The following is a 14,469-nucleotide window of genomic DNA, read 5'->3' on the forward strand; positions in this document are numbered from 1 at the left end:
AAAAAAAAAAAAAAAAAGACATCTATTGAGCACATACAACAAAGGACTGTACTAGGTTCTTAAAAAAATATGATTCTATGTCCCCATGAAGAAAGTGTTTAAGGAGCAAATGGCCAGCGGGATGTTCTATGTGCCACTGGAGTAGAGCCCAGAGTCAGGGGAAAGTGGCAAAATCATCTGACATTCAAGCCACTTCCAGTCCCAATATTGCCTATTCCTTGTACTGCCTTCCCCAACCCCACCCTCACCCTTTCACATGGAGTCTGAGTAGATGAAATAACTTTTATTGATTGTGAGTGCAAGTAAGTGTAAGCTGCGCCTCTCCTGTTAGAGGACACAAGGTACTAGGCTGAAAAAAGGAAGGGAGGGCCAGGAACGGAAGGCCATCGCTGGGCAGTGGATGCAGGATTCGCTCCTTATTTGGGCGTGAATGCTGCATTCTGAAAGGATTTATTTTGGGATAAGGCATAGGCACAGGGGATTTGAGTAGCACCCAGCTATCAGGCTGCACTTTCTGTTTGAAGCACAGCTGCTTCAGCAGGCCCGGGTCTCTCGGGATCTTCCTCCGTGTCCTGCGGAGGCTCTGGCTCCACCGTGGACTCCAGCGTGGGCTGGACAGCTTCAGGCTGGCCTTCAGCGCTCCTGCCTGGCCCAAGGCGAGGGGGCTTGACTGGTGTGGATGGTGGCGCCGCAGGGCCTTTCCGGCCCGAAAGGGCCCTTCGAAGGTTTTGAACCTTTTGCAAACCAGTGCGCCGCAACCGCTGAGCTCTGGACTCCACCGGCTCTTCGTCAGAGCTCTCTGCAACTTCGGCCTCTGGCTGCTCTGGGCTCAACTCCGACTGGTCCGCCAGATCCAAGGGCTCTGGCGCTTTCTGGAAGGCTCTGGTTGGGATTTCCGCCTCCTCCTGCATGTGACCACACAGAATTGACCCTGGCAGCCTCTTACCCAGGACCAGCCTGCGACCCACTCCTCAGTTACACAGGGAAAGCTTTCACAGTCAGAGTAGGGAAGAAAATGCAGGGCTGGGAAGGCCAGGGGGCGGAGGAGGAATGGGAGAGGAAGGGCTACGAATGAACTACAGAAGTACGTGAAGTAGATGAGACCTCGTTCGGGACATGAAATAAAGGTTAGTGGCCACAAGGGCAAGAACCAGTGGAGGCAGAATATTACCACGAAAAGCACTCCGGCCATTTGGGGGGATGGGTTGGGACTTAGACCAAATTCTGCCGACGTGTCTGAGCTCTGGGCGGGCGGGGATTGGGCGGGCGGGGCTCGAGCGTGTGAAGGCGGGATGGGGTGGGTGCGGCACTGGAAGTCTGTTTCTCAGCTGCCAGCTGCGCGTGGGGTGGAGAATGCCTATAGGGTAGGCGGGTGAAAAAGGGAGTCCCCAGAATGATGGCCTGAAGGCGGGAAAAGGTGCCAGATTGGGGGACTCCTGAGGTCACTGACCTTAAAAAGCAGGACGTGTAGCTTCCCGCGCGCCACCAGCAGCCCGTGGTTGGCCTCCAGTCGCTGCACCTGGGCAGCGCGGCTCACCGCCCGCTCCTGAGCAGCGTCGGCGTGCGAGCCCACGCGCTCCGCTTTTGCCAGCAGCTGTGCCAGCGTGTTGCTGGTGGTGTCGTGGCTGCGACTCAGCGCGCCCAGGCCGCTTTGGATGCGGCGTACGGAGCCTGCCAGGCCGCCCTGCCTCTGAGCAAGGCCGCCCTGACTCTCCTTCAGTGCTTCCAGCATGGTGGCCAACTTCTCCAGCAGGGTCACCACCGTCACAGCGTGCACCGGGCCCCCAGGAGGAGCTCCGGACGCAGGCCCGGTTTCCAGCGCGCTCTCCCCCATGATCCCTGACCGCCCTGCCAGCTCTCCCTGCGGCCGCTGGCTGCGCTCTGCGCTGGGGCCGCCTTTCCCCGGCTCCTCCCCAGCTCCCGCCGTGACTCAGGCAGGCGGAGTTGGCCTTTTCGGTGGGTGGAAGGGCAGGGGGAGGGATGTCTGTTGCGGGGTCCTTCCGAGGCGCTCCCGCTCCTGCTGCCCCGCCCAGGGGAACGGTCGAGAAGCAGGTTGGCCCAGCAAATCCTCTCCCTCTGAATATGCTTTCCCCTCCTCCCCGCAGTTGCCCAGTGTACCTCTTTCTGGAATGTACTTCCCACAGCATAGGGTGAGTCACGGAAATATTTATTTCATGCATTGTGTGGACATAAAAACTATGTTAGCACGGCAAAAGTATAACCAGAGGAGGGCCGTCACCTCTCGGCCTCCCACGTCGCTGAAGACTACAGTCGGGCTGACCTCAGGTGGGGCACGTTGGACGGGAGGCCCTGGAATGATCCGTTACAGATCTAGGACTGCCTAGGCCCGAAGCTGCACTTTGTGAATAGTCAGACTGTGAATGTGAGCCAGGAAGGCGGTCGGGCGGGGCATCCTCTGGTATTTTCCTAACAGTCATTGCCAGGCATTGGCTGCAGGCTTTGTTTCTTGCTTCTCTGTTGGATATCATTATATTACTTTCTTACTGAACTTCTCTTTCTTTGGGCTTCATTGATGTAGCTCAGCGGTGTCTACCTCCTGCAACCCCCATGCTTGAGGGACAAGCAGGACACCTCTGCTTTTGAAACCCTCAAAATATTAGGGTACTGGTATGTCTTTGTTTGATGGAGGATGGTTGATTACACACACACACACACACACACACACCCCTTTTCTGTAAATAGGTAAGAATATTTCCTGAGAGTGATGATTCGAAATTGCTGATGCTGTGGACAGGGAGAGAGTGAGCATGGAAGGTCAAGTTAATGATGTAAATTATGAATTTGAATGTCATTAGTTTGGAAAATCCCAGGCCTTGTTTTTAGCAAAACTAAGCAAATTGCTTGTGGTCTCAGAAATTCAGGCAATTCTTTGATCCTGATCACTCTCCCTCTTCATCTCCTCATCTGACCTGTGAGAGTCATTTGATAACAACTGTAGGAGAAACTCATGTCACTCGGAGGATAGAACTCACCTGAAAGAACCTGATCTGACTTAAACATAGGAGTACAGTAGAAGATGAGCATCTGATGATGCTAAGTTGGTGCCTAACATCTAGAAGCTGATAGAGCCTGGTCCTTCTGCTTAACACAGAAGACAGACTGCCTTGGGAACCTGACGGGAATCACCATCTCTTCCAGTGGATCTACACTTGCCCAGAAAGGAACTCATTAGGGATGTGCCACTTAGAATGATTTCAGATTGAGCAAACGAAATCCAATTCAAACAGATCTTAGTAACAGGAAACTCAATTCAAACATAAAGACTTTTTAAATGTGAGGTGGGCACAACTCTAAACCTTTTTCTCTACAGTTTCCTCAACTGCACCCACTGTTCCCACCCTGGCATCAGCTTCATTTTCAGACTGGGAGTAAGGTAGCTATAGTAGTTTCGGGTCTCATATCTCCAGGTAGATCTAGGAGAAAGACAAGACCATTTTAAAATTTAGGACACTTATTTCCCAGAAGCTCCCTGTGACAGACTTTTTCTACTTGCCTTACTCTGAGTCATATAGCCTTTCTAGGAACAAATTCTATGGCCAGAAATGTGTTATATGTTGATAGGCTGAGGCCTTAGTTCCTTAACCAATCACTGACAAGAGAGCTAATAATTCCCCTTTAATAAATCAGGTCCATTTCTGGAGCAGGGTGAGTTCAGTTTCCTCAGAGTATATTGTGTACAGAAAGAAAAGTGAGTATCTCTACAAAAATCTGGGTACACTAGGAATGAGTAGTCAGATTTCCATTACTGTGACAAAATACCCAAGATAAACAACTTAAAAGGAAGAAAGATAAATTTTCCAAGGTTTCAGTTATTGGGAGGCCTGTGGCAAGGCAGTACATCATAGTGGGAGTGCATGGTGGAACAAAGTTGTTCACCTTATGGTGACTAAGAAACAAAAAGAGGGAAGAAGGGACCAGGGCCTTAATATTCCTTCCAAAAGCACACTACCTGTGACCCATCTTACTTTCACTAGGCCCCACCTCCAAAAGGTCCACCACTTCCCAGTAGCACCACAGGCTGGGGACCAATCCTTTAGCTTATGAGATTCCAGAGGATATTCACAGTCCAAACCATAACAGTAGTCACTCAAAGATATCTCCTACAGGAAGTCTGTGAAAGAAACCACAACCTTAAAGAATGGTGCTGAGGGAGTCCAGTGTATTTGGAAACAAGAACTACTTGTATAGATATTTTTCAATGGTATACAGGAGAACAAACACCATGTGTGACAGTGGCAGAGATTATAATTAAGCTGCAATAAAACAGGAGACACTGAGAAGGAAACAGAAGCTGAAAAAAGCGAGGAAGAGTCCTCCCTGAGAAGCTTCAGAAGGAGTGTGACCCTGCCAACACCTTGATTCCACACTTCTAGCTTCCAGAACTGTGAAAGAATAAATTTCCATTGTTTTAATCCATCTGGTTTGTAGTAATTTGTTATGCTGGTCCTGGGAAACTAACCCAGTTCTAACTTAAACAGTGGCTCTTCTTGTGAGTTTCCAACTTTACAGGGCCATCTACATTCAGTAGAAACTACTTCAAATTTTGAATCTGGATCTTTTTCCAGGCTATGATACACTCTCAGGATGTTGCAGCTCCCATTCACTCACAACGTAAACAACCAGATACTTCATAATGCACTGGGTTGATAAGCTATTTCTGTAGATTAGGTGCAGTAAGTGCACCACAGACTTATGGTACTTTCAACTTATGGAGAGTTTATCAGGACCTAACCCATTGTAAGTCAAGGAACATCTGTACACCCACTGGTTAATCGCCATCAGTATCAACACCCCCTCCAGTTAACTCTCTGGATATCTGAAGTTCTGTATAGGGAAAGTTAATAGAATCTGGAGACTCCCAATAGAATACAGACAATTGAACTAACAGTTGTCCAGATATAATGAGTGTTACAAAAAATTAGTGGGATAATACAGAAGTTGAGCTAACAAATACTTTTTTAAACCACATTTCTAGCCCTATTTTGTATTTTATTTAGAGATAGAGTCTCACTGAGTTGCTTAGGGCCTCACTAAATTGCTAAGGCTGGCTTTGAACTTGGGATCCTCCTTCCTCAACCTCCCGAGCTGCTGGGATTAGAGGCATGCACACCGTGACCGGCAACAAATGCTTTAAAAAAAAAAAAAACTAAAACAAAAGTATTGTCCAACCTGCTTTGTCAGGAAAACCTTTATAACCTGGCCTATCAACCATTAGTGATTTTAAAAAGTTCCCCTACACTTTTGTTAGTACTGGATGTACCTGGAATATATCTGCCTAAAAAGACCTGATTGATGGTGGCCCTCTGTCTCTACCAATGCCAAGAAGATCTGGGTGCTCTTTTTACTTTAAGTGACAGCAGAAAGGAAACTTCTGAAAGAAATAGATCAGGTTGCAGTGCCTTTGATGGTATCATTTTATATCTTTGTTTTCTTCATTTCTCAGTAGTCAGGTGCTCCACTAAATAATGGTGCAAAGATCCCCTGAAACAAAAGTGGCAGAAACAATGCTGTTCTTAACATCATACTCATGAAGAAGAGTATCAGGCCCTAGGTCTAGCAACCGGGAGAGATCCAGCAGACAGGAATTGCCTAGAGTAGTAGTACTTAAACCTATGACAGGTAATGAAACAGGAGAGATACCTCCTGCCACAACAAACAACAGTTAATAGATGCTTGGGCTGTGTTCAGTCTATGCTCCACCTTGGAATTCTGAGTGAGTGTGTGTGTGTTGTTGAGGTTCAAGCCCAGGGCCTTACACATAAGTGTTCTACCACTAAGCCAGCCTCTCACCTTAGGATAATGATGATGATGATGATGATGATGATGATGATGATGATTTTTGGCATCAGCCAGGGATTGAACCCAAGGGCACTTAACCACTCAGATATAATCTCAGCCCTTTGTGTGTGTGTGGGGGGGGGGTCTTTATTTTATTTTATTTTTTAGACAGGATCTTACTAAGTTGCTTAGGGCCTTTCCAAGTTGCTGAGGCTGGCTTTGAAATTGTAATCCTCCTGTCTCAGCCTTCCAAACTAGGATTATAGGCATGGGCCACTACTTCAGTGTCACCTTAGGATTCTTATAAACTCTATAAAAGACTATATACTCTGAAAAGGGTTGAGAAAAGCCTTAGTGACAAACCTAGCCAAGTCATAAGACACAGTTTCATAAGTTCTGCCTGTTGAAGGTCATCTATCACAAGGGTCAGGGATGACACCTCTATAACAAAAGACAGGCTAACAAGAAAAAGGCACAACAATTTTATTTAACCAAAGAAGACTTCAAAAATGAAGACCCAGGGAAAACTATTTTTAAGTTAATGAAGAATGGATAGCCATGCAGAAAATTAATTAGACAATAGGGTATGCTGTAATAGGGGGACTGGAGAAACCCAGATTCTTCCTGGCCTCTCTGTGAAGCAGTCCTTTCTCCTGGGTAAGGGGAGGAACTTCCCTGGAAGGAGGATCTTCAAGGCAGACAGAGTGACCTTTCTAGGTTTTGGGGCTCACTTTCAGATAGAGGGATTCTAGTTTCTATGACTTTTCTTAAAGATGAATAATTCTGGTTTCTATGAATGACTTCAGGAGAATAGGGGGAGAAAGATGGTGGGAAACAGGAGGACAGGAAGTCAAAGAAGCCTTGCTTCCAAGGCTTTCCAATCTCCCTTAGTTCAAAGTATGTAAGATGCCAGGCACAGTGGTGCATACCTGTAATCCCAGTGACTTGGGAGGCTGAGGCAGGAGGAGTTTAAGGCCAGCCTGTGCAATTTATCAGGACCCTCTCTCAAAATTAAAAATGAAAAGTACTAGGGGTGTGCTGTGTTCTATTCACAGTATTGGGAAAAGGAAGGGAAGTAGTCAGTGTGCTAAAATGTCATACCTTGGGGAATCATTTTCTGGGCCTGAGTACACACTTTGGACCTATAGGTCAGAAGGAAAGATGAAAATGAGGCCTTTGTGATTTCTGCCTTTCCCATCAAGATGATTTGAGGATGTAGGGGAAGGACAAGGAAAGGTCTTATAAGGGAAAGTAGAGCAGATGTATTGAGGATTTTAGACTAAGGTAATGATTTTAGCAGCTGAGAATTACTCTTTCAGACAACTGCTGGCTTACTATTGGATGCTAGTGGAAAGATTCACCAGAGGTCTTTGGGTTACGTGTGCATTGGTACCCTTTGTCTTACATAGCAATACAGCCTAATAGTTTCTGATTGTTAAACAGAACAAAAATCTAAGAAAGGATGAGAGATGTCTATGTGAGTTCCTTATACAAGAAATATCCCTGACCCTAGGCATCACTTTCAGATGCTGGGACAAATCGGTGCACCCTTCAGGGGCTGAACCTTTGAATCAAAACATTTAGAACCACCCATTTAACAGAGAATGAGCCCCAGTGGACAGGCATTACCTTCCACCCTTTGTCATAGACATCCTGTGTACGGAAGGGGTAAGGCCATTCCACACAATAAGGGATATTTGTGCTACTGGCAATTAAAATAACTATAAATTTGGGGCAGCAGGAAATAAGTATTGCACTGACTCCAGAAATTAAAATGTCCAAATGGATGGAAGATCCCAGTTCAGTATTAGTATGACCAAGTGGTTGAAGAATGTCTTCAAAGGCAAGAAGCAGGTATATTGCTTACTCAAATGGCTATCTTTACACTTCATATTTTAGTGGATTGAACAATGTCTACCAGAAACATGCACAAGTCCTAACTCCCAGTGCCTGTGAATGTGGCTTTCTTTGGAAATATAGTCTTTGCAGGCAGAATTAAATTAAGGATCTTAAGATAAGAACATCCTAAATTTAGGGGCAGGGGCTCTAAGTCTAGTGACTGATGTCCTTATAAGAAGAAAAGAAGACCCATAGATCAGAAAAGGAAATGAAGAGAAGATAAAGGCAGAGATTGGAGGGAAGCCAAAGCCATGGAATACCAAGGATCACCAGCAGCCATCATAAGTTAGGAGAGATGCATGGTACAGATTCTCCTTCATTGCCTTCCAAGGGTATGAATCCCTTCCCAAACTGATTTTGTGCCTCTGTCTTCCAGAACTGTGAGAAAAAAAAAAAAACATTTCTATTATTTTTAAGACAGGTAAGTTTCTGCCAGATGTGGAATCACGTGCCTATAATCCCACTGACTGGGGAGGCTAAAACAAGAGAATCACAAGTTCAAGACCAGCCTGGGCAAAGTGAGACCTTGTCTCAAAACAAATATAAGCCAGCGCAGAGGCACACACCTGTAATCCCAGTAGCTCTAGAGGCTGAGACAGGAAGATGGCGAGTTCAAAGCCAGCCTCAGCAATGGCAAGGTGCTAAGCAACTCAGTGAGACCCTGTCTCTAAATAAAATACAAAATAGGGCTGGGGATATGGCTCAGTGGTCAAGTGCCCCTGAGATTAATCCCCAGTACTTAAAACAAAATAAAACAAAAACAAAGCAGGTAAATTTGTGGTAATTTTTTACAGCAGCCCTAGGAAACCAATACACACATAGATGCCTACCAAGAGAATTATGGCAGAAAACAACAACAACAATGTAATGTAATGTAAATCGATAAATATGTAGTAGGTGGATGTTTTGTCCAAGGTTCACTGGGTACATCAGGGCACAATGCACCTGAGATGAGACCCAAATTGGCAGGAGCCCAGAATTTTGGAGGATATAATTGCTGCTAGAGCCAATTGTCAGGATGTGGGAGTTGGACTTCCTCCCAAAAATGTTCTGGGACATTCCAAAAGGCAAAAAGCCTGGAAGCAGTTACTGAATAGTCTATTGAACCTCTTTCTACAATTTACAGAATTCAAGGCATTCTGACAGCAGAAATGCCTAGCCTGGATTAGAGTTCATATTTTTTAGACAAATCACTGAGAAGATACCATCAAAGAACTGCAGTCCTCCACCTTAAGAGCTAATATGGAAATTCTCAACTACAGTCTCTGATCTAGTCATATATTTCACCACCCACATGATAGATGATAAAGTAGATCGCTTGGGAATGGTGAGCTTTACCTCTCACAAGCCATCCTCTGGTTTTCGTTTTATTTGTTTGTGGTGCTAAGGATGGAACCCAGGACCTCTCCCAGTCTGAACAAGTGTTCTACCACTAAGCTACATCCCCAGTTCTTTTTAGTTTTTATTTTGAGATAGGGTCTAACTAAGCTGCTGAGGCTGGACTCAAATTTGTGATCCTCCTACCTCAGCTTCCCAACTAGCTGAGATTCCAGGTATGTGCCACTGCATCTGGCTCATAGGCAGCCCTCTGGACTGAAAGATAGAATGGGGAACTAAAGATTGACTTAAAAAGATGCCATAAGCAGCAACCCCAGAAGGGAGATGACTTAAAATTATAACTGCATACATGACACATACCTGTAATCCCAGCTACTTGGGAGGCTAAAGCAGGAGAATTGCAAATTCAAGGCCAGCCTGGGCAACTTAGAGACCCTAAAAATTAAAATTAAAAAAAAAGGCTGAGGATATAGCTTAGTGGTAGAGTACCCCTGATTCCATCCCCTGTACAACCACCACCACCATGACCAAAAAAGAAAGAAAATGATGTAGAACTGCAGCTCTGCAACTTCTTTATCTTAGCACCAACATCCCCTATGTATCTGGGGCTGGGACTAAAGAAGGCAAAGTCACTTTGAGCCAGCCACCCAGTATCTACACCTGGAAAATAATTTGACTTATCAGATTTAGCACTACATTAGTTGGGTGATGTTTAGTTATGGAATTTTGTTTGAAAAATAACTATCATATGTTTGGTATCTGTTAAGTTTGAATCTTCAAATACCCCCCAAAGGCCATGTGCCAAAGGCATGATCCCAGCTAATGGTACTGTCTGGGAGTAGCAGAAATATTGGAGGGGGTGGGGCAAGTTGGAGGAATTAGATCACAGGAGGCATATTTTTGAAGGGCTTATTTTATTCCCAGTCCCACTCTCCACAGCCCCCCCGCAATAAATACCACTTCCTAACTACAATGAGGTGAGTAGCTTTGCTCCATCAAACCCTTCTGCCAGGATGTTCAGCCTCATCACAGACATAGAGCAATGAAAACAGCTGACCATGGACTGAAATCTCTGAACCTATGAGCCAAAGTAAATGTTTCCTCCTTTATACTGTTTTTCTCCAATGTTTTGTCACCGTGATGGAAAGGTGACTAACAGTATCTAAAGAAGAGATCGTTGTTATTCCATTCAGTTAAAGAAGTTGGGGCAGAGAGCTTACCTTGGGCAAAGGACAGCACTAGCCCTTTCATTCCATCCCACTGCAGAGCAATTGTTGTGTTTTAGCAATATTGTACAACACTAATTGCCCTATTGAATATTTCTCTCCGAATTGGATTCATTAGGTTTTCAGAAGCAGAACAGAAATTGCTCATAACCAGACCAAACGTATAATAACTAAGCCATACAGGTATGGCAGTTGAGAGACCTTGAAGAAGGTTAAAACATACATTTGAATAGGTCTGTAAGCTTACTTGTTTAGTTCAAAGGTGAAAATGATTCTGAGTCCTTGAAACTGAGAGCCCAGGTTATTGGCATCAGGATTCCTTTCTGTTAAGTATGATGACATCACAGTAATCCATTAAGGGCCCTGGAAGTAATATAGTATGCAAAATCAGTCTGCCATCTGCTAGTCAACTTGCATTTGCGGGATTGCAGCTAAATCAGGACTCCTTCTTATTAATGGGGAGTTGGATGAAGGAAATACTAGACATAGATAGGGCATAGGTTGTTTGTGTGTTTTTGTACTGGGAATTTAACTCGGGAGTGCTTTACCACTGAGCTAATCCTCAGCCCTTTTTTTTATTTTTATCTTGAAAATGGGGTTTCTCTAAGTTGCTGAGGCTGGCCTTGAACTTGAATAGGTCTGTAAGCTTACCTGTTTAGTTCAAAGGTGAAAAGATCCTCTTGTCTCAGCCTTTTGAGTTGCTAGGATTACAGGCATGGGCCACAGCACCTGGTTAGGCATAGATTTTAAGATGTCCTTCCTGTCAAATTACATCTAAGCCATATAATGAATGGGCTAAAGAGCAATGAATAAAGTACTTCTTCCCCATAAGAAGGCAAATGACTGCTTCAGGACCTGAACTGCCTGAAATGCCAAAGGAGAGGAAGGAGAACTGGTCTTGGAGTCACATCCCCAGCAAAGTAGAATCAGTCAAAGGTTGATTTGCTTGAGAAGTTAATGCAGGTGGGGGGATGCTGTATAAGGGGCTGGAGCCATATTATTGATGTGGGCTAAAGATGAAAAAAGAAGAAAGATAGAGATGGGGAGGGGGAAGGAAAGGGAGGGAGAAGGAAGCAAGGAAGGAACTTACTCATATGTGTACTTCTACACGTAAAATTTGTACCAAGATATTAAGGAGACCATATTTTATGCTCTTACATGGTTCTATCTGAATGGGAAATTTTATGAGACAGAAAAATGTAATGTACAGCTGGTGCTGTACTTATTAAGGGTACAGATTCTAAATTGTGAATTCTCAAAGGAAAAATAAGAACTGCTCTCTGTACTTAATTTAGGATTTGTAGTATCCTCGGAAAACCAGCTTGGAGTGCCACCTGGTAAAGCTCGGAGGATCTACCAAAACACAAACAAACATACAAACCTGGACCCCGGCAAGATTAGAGGGATGAATTGGGAAACCCGAAAGACTGAACATTTCTATGGGTAAGAAGGCCTGTGGAGTCTTGATATGTGTCTCATGCACAGAGAACCTGTTACTGCTGCCTGATACGCTAATCACAAATAATGTGAGGAGCAAAAAAGTTTGTAGTTCAGCACTGTTCAATACAAATGTAATGTGTGTAATTTTTAATTTTAAAAAATTACATTTTTTAAAAAAAAAGCAAGTAAAGTTAATTTTAATAGTATATTATTTAACTCAATATATCCAACATATTATCATTTCATGAACTCTTTTTAAAAAGGATTTAGTGAGATATCTTACATATTGTTATGTCTCTGAAATCTGCTGTGTATTTTTTATTTACAGAACAACTCAATTCAGACACTGAATTTTCATTGGAAATAATTGGTCTACCTTTAGTGTTAGTTCATAAAATTTACAGTTGAAAGGTAAATTCATATACCCAAATTGTTCCAAATATGCTTAAGCTTTCAGTAGCATCAGGAGGTTTGGGGGTGGGGTTTGTTTGTTTTGTTTTGAGGGATGGGGGCGATAAGGGAGTAATTGGGGTTTGGGGGTGTATTTTTGTTTGTTTGTTTTGTACTGGGGATTGAGCCCAGGAGCACTGAACCAATAAGCCACATCCCCAGCCCTTTTTTAATTTAAAGACAGGGTCTTGCTGAGTTGCTTAGAGCCTCATTAAATCGCTGAGGCTGGCCTTGAACTCATGATCCTCCTGTCTCATTCTCCTGAGCCGCTGGGATTACAGGCCTGTACCACCTTGCCCAGGGAGTAATTGTTTTTGTTTTCCTAGAACTGGGGTTTGAACCCAGCACCTTGCACAAGCTAGGCAAGTGCTCTAACAAAGAACTACAAACCTAGTCCTTCAGTTTTTAAGTTTAGATTTAAACTATTAAAATTAAATAAAGTGGAAAGAGAAAGGAAAGTCAAAAGTCAATCATGCAGGAGACTCATGCTTATTAGATTTATGCCTTTTTCTCAATTTTGGTAAAAATTGACTCCTGGGTAGATAATAAAGTCATAGAATGAAGAACCCAATCTCACACAGGAAGTAAAAGGTGGAATCAATGTCTAAGGCTCTAAATTTCCTTTGAAAACGGAAATTGTCTCCATCAGCTGAAACCCATTTAGGCAACTGAACCCTGAGAGTACATCCTCTAGTCTGGAGTTACTGACCCATGTCTCAGAGCTCAGGACCACTTCAAAGGCAGTCTTGAAATACGGGAGGACAGAGGTAAACTTGGTCCCTCCCTCACTGTCCAGCAAAGCAGATAACTTTTTCTGGCCCTCTCCATATTTCTTCCCTTCTGTGGCCCTATCTACTTGCTGACACCATCTTTTTCCTCATAACAGTTAATCCTCATTTTGTGAACTCAGTATTTGCAAATTAATCTATTCAAATTTATTTGTATTTCTATTTCAGAGTGCTTTTGTGGTCATTTGCAGACATAAAGTGACAAAGTCTGAGTTACCAAAGAGCACTCATTCCCAGCTGAGGTCTAACAAAGCAATGCTCTGCCTCCCCCCCCACACACACACACACACATATATTTTTGTTTAGTTAGCCCTTTTATTACTTACTACCAATTCACTCTTTTAACTAGTCCTATTATTTATTTATTTGTTTTTGTATTTCAAAAAATTTAGTTGATACACAATATGTATACATATTTATGGGCCACAATACAATAATTTGATACAGGTGTGCAATATGTAATGATCAAGCCAGAGTAATTAGTGTTTCCATCTCCTCACTTATCATTACTGTGTGTTAGGAAGCTTCAGACTCTTATTCTCCAGTTATTTCTAAATATATCATAAATTAATGTGGATTATATTTACCCTAATAGGCTATAGAGCACTCAAAATAATCCCTTCCCTCCAAGTGTATTTTGGTAGTTGCTATCTGACCTTTCTATCTCTCCCACCACCTAGTCTCTAGTGACCACTGTTCTACCCACTTCTTCTATGAGAATGACATTTTTAGCTTCTACAAATGGCTGAGAACATGTGGTTTTTGTGTTTATGGGCCTAGTTTATTTCAGTGATATTCTCCAGTTCCATCTACTTGATGCAAATGACAGGATTTCATTTTTTTATAACTAAATAATATTTCATTGTGTATATATACCACATTTTCTTTAGCCTTTCATCTGTCATTGAATACCACAATGAATTCCATATCTTGGTTACTGTAAATAATGCTTCAAGAAACACTGAAGTGCTGGTATCTCTTTGATACAATTATTTAATTTTCTTTGAATATATACTCAGAAGTAGGATTGTCAGATCACACAATAGTTCTAGTTGTTATTTTCGGGGAACCTCCATACTGTTTTCTATAATAGCTGTACTAATTCACATTTCCACCCATAGTGTGTATGAGTTCCCCTTTCTCTTCATCTCACCATCATTTGTTTTTTGTCTTTTTACAATAGCCTTTCTAATGGGTAAGATGATATTCATTTTGACTTGGATTTGCATTTCCCCAGTGACCCGTGTTGCCGAGCATTTTTTCATAAAATTTTGGGGCATTCATTTGTGTAATTCTGAGAAATGTGCATTCCAGCCATCTGTCCATGTTTTAATCAGATTATTTGCTTTCTTGCTGTTGAGTTGTTTGCATTCTCTATATATTCTAAATATTAATCCTTTCTGGATAAACAGCTTGCAAATATCCTCTCCCATTCTGTAGATTAACTCTTCACTCCATTGTTTCCTCTGTTGTGCAGGAGCTTGCTAATTTGGTACAATCCTGCTTGTTTATTTTTGCTGCTGCCCCCC

The 14,469-nt window shown here is 43.2% G+C and overlaps 1 protein-coding gene and 1 long non-coding RNA gene across 3 annotated transcripts in view; one reads left to right on the plus strand and one right to left on the minus strand.

Moving 5' to 3' along the window:
* Positions 1 to 268: 268 nt before the first annotated feature.
* On the minus strand, positions 269 to 2,030 carry Cavin3 (caveolae associated protein 3). The gene is made up of 2 exons (XM_015477560.2): positions 1,451 to 2,030; positions 269 to 905 (listed from the first exon to the last, which is right to left on the minus strand). The coding sequence occupies exons 1-2, from the start codon at positions 1,832 to 1,834 to the stop codon at positions 501 to 503; spliced, it is 789 nt and encodes a 262-aa protein (XP_015333046.1). The 5' UTR covers positions 1,835 to 2,030; the 3' UTR covers positions 269 to 500.
* The window catches only part of LOC125612046, a 28,316-nt gene continuing 14,751 nt past the window's right edge, over positions 905 to 14,469 (plus strand). For both annotated transcript variants that reach the window (XR_007342297.1, XR_007342298.1), the window contains exons 1-2: positions 905 to 1,127; positions 11,558 to 11,705. This is a non-coding gene — a long non-coding RNA (uncharacterized LOC125612046). The remainder of the gene's footprint in view (positions 1,128 to 11,557; positions 11,706 to 14,469) is intronic.

This window comes from Marmota marmota, unplaced genomic scaffold (assembly GCF_001458135.2).
Source record: "Marmota marmota marmota unplaced genomic scaffold, marMar, whole genome shotgun sequence".
Lineage (NCBI taxonomy): Eukaryota > Metazoa > Chordata > Mammalia > Rodentia > Sciuridae > Marmota > Marmota marmota.

Bases quoted from the DNA above. Each gene is read 5' to 3' on its own strand.
- Cavin3 (XM_015477560.2), bottom strand. From the start codon at position 1,834: ATGGGGGAGAGCGCGCTGGAAACCGGGCCTGCGTCCGGAGCTCCTCCT. The intron at 906-1,450 runs GTCAGTGACCTC...GGTCACATGCAG, and splicing joins TACACGTCCTGCTTTTTAAG to GAGGAGGCGGAAATCCCAAC.